Below are 9,231 nucleotides of genomic sequence, written 5' to 3'. Positions count from 1 at the left end.
TGAAGCGTTTTGTGAGGTCACAGTGACCTGACTTTCCACCTCCAAAATGGAATCAGTTCTTCAGTGAGTCCAAATGAACATTGGTAGGGAATTTGAAGGGATCCCCTGGTGGTCTTCCTGAGATATTGCAATCACAAGGCAAAAATGTGCTTTGATAGGTCAAACTGACCTTGACGGACAACCAGCAAACAAAGTCTCTGATCACTGGCTGTAGCTGACATGAGAGACGGGAAAAAAATCCCATTCAACAACTCGAGACATTAAGAAAGTGTCACCAACAACAGCTTAAGAAATATTCAGTATATTTAATATAGTATAAAAGGGATGTGTGCAAAAATACAAGATGGACAGTTGGAAAATACAGTAACTTGTTTAAATATGACACTAAATACATTCTGTTGTGCCTTAGGAGTGTAAAGGCAGAGAGTGCATATCACAAAACCCAGTGTGCGTCTAAATCTGATAATTAACCAGGAGAAATATTCTTTTTAAAACTCAGCCTGTGTGATATTATTGAGAAAATGTCACATTATTTCTGTTCTACATGAGACAGTGCTGCGGCTTTGGGGCTGCACAGTCGATGAGTCTATAAAGTACGGCAGATTTATAAAAGCTTAGAGAGAAATAAAAAGCTTTGGAATTAAGAATCGGGCTCATTCTGTGGAAGCCTGATATCGGCTAAGGGAGGAAGACGATCTAACACATGAATGTGAACTAGAAGAGCAGCGTCGCATCCACAAAAGCAGAGGGAGGTGGTTTGATGTTGACTCGAGCTAGTCCCTCTCAGTTCTCCAAGGATTCTCCATCAGCGTCTACATCCTCATAGTCTCGTAGTTCGCTGGAAATGTGGATTTCAACTGTACTAGACTCTGAACCTAGCAAGACAAAATATAAGGGGGGGGATTACTGGGCATTGCTGCACATGACACCTTAACAAACAGCGTAAAGAACTGTCCACACTCATGTGCATGTATTCACAAATGTATTTTGGGAGTTTTAAAATCGCGTAATACCTGCAAATGCAAATCATAGAGCTTGTTTTTAAGCTCGTTTTTGGATGAAAAACAGATCGAAGGCTTTAAAAATGAGTGGAAAAAAAAACTTTATTGTCTTTCAGAGACACTTGAGTGGGGACACAAAACACTGAGTGGCCTTTTGTACATGAGCCACATGGTGCACAGACACAACTCCAAAAAAAAAGTAGAAAATTGTACAAAGTGTTTTACAAAATCATCCCAAAATACATTTTGAGCCGGCCTTTTTTTTTCTTCACAGCAGCCGTTTTGACTTGTCCCAGCAGGAAAAGTATAGGACCATTAAAGATGTCTCTGACAGTGAATGAACCCTGATGCAGAAACAGGGCCCAAGTCATCACTCAGTGCTGCGACCCGATGACAGACTGAGTGTTCAACACACACACACACACACATGCAAATTTATGAAGGGCTAAAACTTATTCAGTCGAATACAACACATCGCTCATCGATATATTAAACAGCTTTGCCATTGGTTTCTATGGACGGGTCAGGCATAAGAAAGAAAAAGAGATTTTTTTTCTTCTATTTTGCAGTTTGAGATATCAAGACTTTTTAAATTTGAGATATGGAGAATGAGGTCAGAATGCGGAGAGTAAACCTGAGTGGAAGAGCATATGACTGCCTCTACGAATTGCTTGTAACTGATTAGTGAAATTATTCTTCAGAGCCGGTTTTCGTAACAAGGAAGCTCTTTCTCTTTTAGCACATGAACACAGTGTGGTAATCAAGAGATTGTGTCGAAAATGTTCTGCTGAGAAGAAGAAACCACGCAGGCTTTGAAGAGGTGGCAGCATTCGTGGAAGCTAAATAAGCAGGTAATGGAAAATAGGAGGATATTGATAATCAAACGATACACCCCCGGGATGTGACGCTCTGGCAGCTCAGATAACTGTGAGTGGTGGATTTCACTTTTATTGTCAAGATTTTGACTCAATTAACAAAATAGTGTTTCAAGTGTATTATCAACATTTTAACTTAAATCTTAAAATGCTAAAATCTTCCTCTGATTTCGTTCAACTTTATTCTCAAAATGCAAAAGGGAAAATAATCTTCCTCCTTGTTTTCTTATTTCCGGCCCTAACACTCTTCTTTAATACTCTGCATATAATGTTATCCATTTAAACAATGACACTAAAAGCTCAGTGTGATTACTTAGTACAATAGCAGCACCTTGAGCTAAGGACAGAATTTCTGTTCCATCAGTACCTTTTTCACTTAAGATGTTCCACTCGTGCAGTTCATGCCACTGTACTGTTCATAACTCCACCTTGCTTCACTATTGCATGCATAGACTGAAGGAAAAGACTGACGACGCTTCTCTCCCTCCTCCCACTCCCCAGGTATCAAGCCACGAACGCTGCCATCTTGGGCTGAAGACATAATTTGGAGCCAAAGTCTGCGCAGTAGCTATTTGGGGATAGAGCCGATACTTGCTCTCGACCAATCGCGAGTCAGTCTCAACTGTCAATCGTCAAATAACTAATTAGAACCAAACATACTGGGAAAATAATCACTTGACAGACATCAGTGTGAACTACATACAACAACAGATTTATTTTTATTTGATGTGTATTTCAATGTTTTTGTTTTAAGATTAGTTCTCATCTGCTAATATGAGCTACACTGCATCCAGCCACCAGGTGGCGATCGAGACCATCTTTGTGCACAGTCTATGATTGCATCGATCAGAATTACAGTACCTCACAGAGAGTTATGACTTTGTCCTGCTCGTCCAATTCTGCACCACTGAAACGGTTCAAATTTGATTTAATCACAACAATAAAAACCTTCCCTGCTCATGAAAAAACAACGTGTTCCTCAGTGGATGATCTCAGTCATCCAAAAGACACTTCATCTTAATGAGAGCCAGTCCAGCCACAGCATCAGGAGACATCGCACACCACAAACGACGCTGATGAGTAGCGCAGCAGCTTCACCAGCCCTGATACACAGGCGAGCTGCCACTGCCACCGAGAGGCCAATTACCTTCTGAGAGGACACTGATGGCGTCGGAGTGGTGCTGCCCGTTGCCCGTCATGCTCTTCTTGGCCTCCTGGATGTGGCTCTGGTAGAGCAGGGTAGTTCCCACCACGGGGTTGTGGCTGGCGTTGTTGGGAGCCGAAGTGGAGAGCGAGTCCCAGGCCAGCTCCCTCCTCCGCTGCAGGCTGAAGTCGATGTCGAAGCCTGTCCAGCCATGGAAGGCCAGGGTGTTGAGGAAGGCCTGCATGGGGTTCAGGATTCCCTGGAAGAGTAAAAAAAACATCAATCCAGATCAATTCAAGTGTTCGATATTGATCAAATATAAATTCTTTATTCTTTATGTTGATGTGTTTTGAACCCACCATGATGAACCATGTGATGAGGGCTGCGTTTCGGACGTTCCTGAGACTGTTGTCGTTGATGTCCGTCTGCATCTCCAGGTAGAAGAGGAGGCTCTCGTTGATGATGTTGGGAACCCAGCTGAAACATCACGGAAACAACAACGTGTCTCATCAGCTTTTAACAAGCTACAAAGCTTTAAAATGTGACTTATTTAATCATACATGGAGAAGACTTCGACGAAGGTTTGAATTTGGAAAGATGACGAGATTCAAGAGCCTTTCGGCAATAATGGCCGATGTAGCAGTTGATGTGCTCTGAACAAATGTACAAATATTTCCACAGTGGAATGTATACGTCATGTGCTGCCTCCTGCATGTTTTAGCCAGACTCCTACCTCTTGCCTGAATGTTCTGGACGTATCTGACCCCCCAAAAAACTCCCGCAGCGGATATGAAAGACGAACTCCCAAAATGTCTGAATCCAAGTCAATGTCTGACAACAGCTTTCAAGTTAGAGTTCATCAGACTGCACTTACACTGCATTAGCAAAACATATGTCATTGCTTCTTCCTTGACGTCCATACTCGCGATAACAGATGTTAACATACCATATAAAGAAAACCAGCATCATCTTGAAGAAGCGTATCTTTATCTCGTTGGCCAGCCGCCTCTCGTTTTCTGTGTAGATTCCCTGTCGTCCTTTTAGTAAAGATGTCACTGGATTGGAGGAAAATAGAGAAACGAAAATGTTTGAGTGTGTGCGTGCGTGAGAGTGAGTTTTTCCAACGATTTTGAGAGTGAGGAGCCGACCTGCAGATATGGTCCTGTTGAAGAAGATGGGGTTGGCTGTGAGGACGAGCAGCATGGGCGCGTACGTGGTGACGTAGTGAGGGATGGCGTGCTGCAGGCCTTGCTCGCAACTGCAGAAAAAGGAAACGGAAATATCTTTGATAAAAACTGACATTGTTAATGAGCGGTGGAACATAGTGGATACTTAGCATGGATAAGTTTAAGTGGGTCAAAAGTCACTGACCTGAAATTCCTAAACTTTCAAGGATGTAAAAACTGGCTAAAGATTTCAGACACGCGGCTTTTATCGCATGCTTTTGGTTCTGCTTGTCGTATCTACAGGAAGAACAAAGAGTCTTACTCGGAGATGGATGGGTAGTAGAGCATGGCCACTCCTTCGACACACAGCAGCACAGCCAGACCCCATGTAATCATGTGGTAGAGGATAATGGTGCTGATGGGGAAAGAAACAAGTCATGAGACTGAGCTCACAACACAGCCTGCAGCTCTGTATCTTGAGGATGACGTTTCTTTTTTTTCCCTTTTTTGTTTCCTGTGCAGAAAACAATTGTACTGCACCAACTGAGATTAAAGAAATCTGACTTTTAAATCCACCTCTAAGACAAAACTAATAACCAGTTCCAGGCTGTTCAAGCATTACATTTACAGTAGACAGTGAAGCAAAGTGGGAAAGGGACATTTTTCACATTTCATCTCAATGTCAGCTCAGTAAAAAGCTTCCTGCGTCAGGTGATAGTGAATGTTGGTCCATGGAAGATGAGGCTGTGAGCACCTGATTCCTGCCGATGTTTTCACCACCAGGAAGACGTCAACAGCGTAGCAGAAGGTCCACCAAAAAGAGGCGCTGAAAAACAGCTGGATCCACATCTGTAACACATCAATCGGATGCATTATTCTGCAGGTTGTAATTCTATTAAGTACGAAATGAGTAAATGTGCCTTGTTTTCCAGATGGGCGCCTCTCAATGTCACGTATATTTCATACTTTGATGTGCATATGCTTGTGGTTGATCACATTTATGTGTGAAATCGTGATTCTCCAGGATCCTGCATGATGTGCTTAAAGGTTGAGTGTGTAGAAATGAGTGACTTCTAGTGATGAAGTTGCACGTTGCAGCTGAACACCCCTCACCTCACCCTCCCCTTCCAAACATGACAGAGAACCTGTGACAGTCTTCAGTTGTCATAAAAACTCAAAGGTTTGTCCAGTTTGGGCTACTGTAAAAAACATGGCGGCCTCCATAGAGAAGACCCGCCCCTGATGTAAATATAAAGTATTTAAACATAAAGGGTCAATTCTAGGGTAAAGAAAGCAACAGTTTACAACTTAGATGGAACACACTAGTGAAAACACCACTAGGATTATTTTATATACAATTTCTGCCAATAGATCCCTTTCACCTAAATTGTACACACTGGACCTTTAATGATTAGTTTTTTCACATGTTCCTTTCCCTGACCTCGGCCACACTTCAGCGGTGTTCAGCTCACGTACTGTCTGAACAACCGAGCGGTTTTGATCGGTGAATGAAACAAAGGTTTGTCCTTAAACGTACCGCGCTGCCGACGCAGAAGACTTCGGGCCAGACCTCAGTGTTGTTGGCCACTGAGATCTGGTCCATGATGTTGGGAAGGCCGAGCCACAGCGACGACCTCAGGATGATACCTGGAAGAGGAACACAACACCGTTCTGGCTTTGGCAGCAAACACAAACAGAGAATTTTTCTGGGTTTAATTAACATTTAAAGACTTCAAAGTTCCTTTATTCCCACCAGTCTCTTTTTCTATGAGCATTAATTAATGAGAGTCCTCTTAATAGCAGCTTTACATCATGGAACTGCCTCCAGGTGAGTTTTACAAGGGTGTTTCCATTTCCTACATGAAACTGTTTGTTGCCGATGAGCCATGGAAAACACAGGAGCTCTCCCAGAGTCTTTATGTGATGCACGCTGTGTATTTGACTTTTGTTAAATCTGTGCCACGGGTGTTGGTTTGCAACGGAGGATGAAGCTGAGCAAACACATGCCAGCACTAGACTTCATCTGCCTGAGTGATGGATGATCGAGTTGAGATGTGACACTGGCGTTAAATGAAGGTGGTGCAGGAATCTGAGGATAAATTCTGCAGCACTTTGTGGATCAATAGCTGAAGCATCCACAGGACAATGCTGCATTGAAATCAACCGAAGGCCATAAGAGTCACCTCACTGCTCACATGAGAGGAGTGTGATGCTTTTATTACGTAACGAGAAAAAAGCAGCAACACCCTTGAAATCTTTCTTATTTAGTCGAAAATGTATTAAGTTTCCGTTTGAAAAGAGGAAGTGAGAACATGTTTTTGCAGCAGATAAATTACATTTCCTTGACATGTTGTGTTGAAAGTTTCCTCCTTGTATGAACACACCAGGTCAGACTCGCAAATGCAGAGCAACAAAAGGGTTAAAAACTAAATATTCGCGTGCGTAATTGGGCACAGCCACATGCGCTCATAAGACCTACTTCATCTTTTTCTCTTTGTTTTTAGGCCCATCGGCTACAGCAGAGGGTTTCGACGCGTTACCTGTGCATCCCAGTATGTCACACACGCTGATGATGAACAATATCCGCGAGGAGGACGCAGGCCTTGGCAGAGGATACTGGCCCAGTCTCCTGTAGCCTTTGCGCTTTGGCAGGATCTGGAGAACGGCGAACAGGAGGCTGAGCGCGGCGCTGCCCAGGCTCAGAGCCCCGAACAGCACCGGCTGGAAGGTGACCACGAAGTCCGTCGCCGCGTCCCGGTTCGGGCAGCAGAAGGTCTCCAGCCGGGGGGATGCCATCACGGACCGGAGGGAGAGAAAGAGAGAGAGAGAGGGGAGGAAGAGAGGAGAGAAGTGGTCTATGGAGTCAGCAGGGGGAAGGAGAAACTGAAAAGAAGGAGAGAGGAAATGGCTGAGTCCATGACCCTGCTCCCTCAGAAATCACGGGGCTGAATCATCATGTGCTTCCATTTAATCCCTGCAGTTATAGCTTAACTGAGCCACAATACAAGAGGCCGACAAAGGAGTGTGTGTGGTGGAGAATAGAGAGATTTAGGCTTTGAGTTGTGTGAAGTCCAGCAGGAGACTCAGTACTTTCAATAAATTAGTACATAAATGTGTCTTCCACTGCACTTTTCCTGTGCAAAAATACACTTAAAGTACTTCAAGTATAAAAGGAGATTTTTATTTCATGTACACTGGGATTCAAAAGTCTGAGACCCTTTATGGAGCCCTTCATCCCTGCAGGAGAAAAATGGCTTGTGCGCAAAAAACACTGCACAAACCATCAGACCACATCCACTCACACCAACACAAAGAAGCAACACATTAACACATCATAACAGAATCAACATCCATATAGAATAAGGATATTTGGCATTAAAGAATCAGTGTAGACACTGTAGAGGCCGACTGTATTTTACTATGGCAACAGAATAAAGGATTTCATTCATTCATTCATTTGTCCCCAAAGGGAAATTGGCGATGAATTGGTCAAACCACAAAACAAAAAGCTATCATTGAAATGCAAAATAGAAAAGAAATTATAAAAAAAAATAGAGCAAATCAAACAAAAGAAATTGGAGGTCAAATTATAAATACAAATATTTAATTAAGTAAGTAATTTCATTTCACTGATATCAAATTAAATTAAACAAAATCAAATTACATTGACACATTTTCCATACAAAGTTGAACTGAGAGACATCCTGGTTTCACGCATGGGAGAGACAGTTAAGTCACTCTGACACACACACACACACACACACACACACACACACACACACACACACACACACACACACACACACACACACACACACACACACACACACACACACACACACACACACACACACACACACACACACACACACACGAGGGTTTTCATTATTCATTGCTACAGAGGTGGCATTCATCGAGTTTGTACAATGCTATTCTAATCCATACGCACCTTCCCTGACAAGGCACACAGTCAATTGTATGGGAAGTTTGTGGCCTGTTTCCAGTGGATTAACAACTCCCCGAGGAAGAGAGCTGCAGCGTTCACTGGCTGTTTGAAACGTCTGCTCTCTGCTGCTGCCCCCTGCTGGTTTGCATGTAACATGATCGTAGCACTCAAAACACAGAAGTTATAGATGGTACTAAACATTTGGCCATAAGTGAAAATGATGTATCACTGCTACACATTATTGTATCATATCTGCAGTATATACGTATATAAAGCACCAACACTAATGTAAATCAATAATCACATAACATTATATCCAATATGGTTTCCCCCACAAAACAGATAAGGTACGTACAATTTCTTCAAAGAATATTTACTTTTATTGAATAATTCAGAAAACCATGAATATGCAGATGCTTTGTCTGTTTGAGATATTCAACGGTTTAAAACGTAACAGGACAAAATGCCGCCTGTTCAAGTTTCCACATCAAAGTCGTTCTGATGTTGAATAAAAGGTCAAACTCAGATCTGAGGTGAGCGCAGAGACACTTTCCTCCTGCAGCAGGTGACTGTGAGTTAACCTTCTGGTATCAAACTCTGCTCACGCATCGTTCTGCACCATGAAGGTCAAACATCCATCTTTTTTTTTTTGAAATGTTAAATGTTTACGCTCCACATTTTGCATTTTGTGAGCTCTATATTAACTTTTAACGAGGGTTTGAAACACACTCTGAAAGTACAAGTAGATTTTACCGGTACAATAAAGTGTGTATTATTATACGGTATTCGTAAACAGTGAGTTTCATCAACAGCGACTGTGGCTCAGGGGGTAGGGCGGGTCGTTCCCTAACAAGAAACAACTGTAGTTTGATTCCACAGCATGACAAAATGTTCTTGGGCAACTTCAAATTTCCCCTGACAGCTGTACCATCAGCTTATTATTACAAATATGTTCCTTACTTTTCCACATCATTGGCTACATTGTAACATCACATATTTGTGCACCAGTCACCACATGCCCACAGGGAGGGTTATAGTTTTTGACAAATAAATGAAAAGTAAAGAAATCACATGTCTATATACTATATATATGGTATTA

At 42.5% G+C, this 9,231-nt stretch overlaps 1 protein-coding gene across 1 annotated transcript; it reads right to left on the bottom strand.

The window, feature by feature from the left end:
- Positions 1 to 285: 285 nt before the first annotated feature.
- On the bottom strand, positions 286 to 7,424 carry gpr143 (G protein-coupled receptor 143). The gene is made up of 9 exons (XM_035173704.2): positions 6,727 to 7,424; positions 5,724 to 5,833; positions 4,941 to 5,035; positions 4,509 to 4,601; positions 4,169 to 4,278; positions 3,967 to 4,075; positions 3,380 to 3,497; positions 3,024 to 3,279; positions 286 to 875 (listed from the first exon to the last, which is right to left on the bottom strand). The coding sequence occupies exons 1-9, from the start codon at positions 6,980 to 6,982 to the stop codon at positions 784 to 786; spliced, it is 1,239 nt and encodes a 412-aa protein (XP_035029595.1). The 5' UTR covers positions 6,983 to 7,424; the 3' UTR covers positions 286 to 783.
- Positions 7,425 to 9,231: the final 1,807 nt, after the last annotated feature.

This window comes from Hippoglossus stenolepis, chromosome 13 (genome assembly GCF_022539355.2).
Source record: "Hippoglossus stenolepis isolate QCI-W04-F060 chromosome 13, HSTE1.2, whole genome shotgun sequence".
NCBI classification, from domain to species: Eukaryota; Metazoa; Chordata; class Actinopteri; order Pleuronectiformes; family Pleuronectidae; genus Hippoglossus; species Hippoglossus stenolepis.
This window is presented reverse-complemented; position numbering and strand designations above follow the sequence as displayed.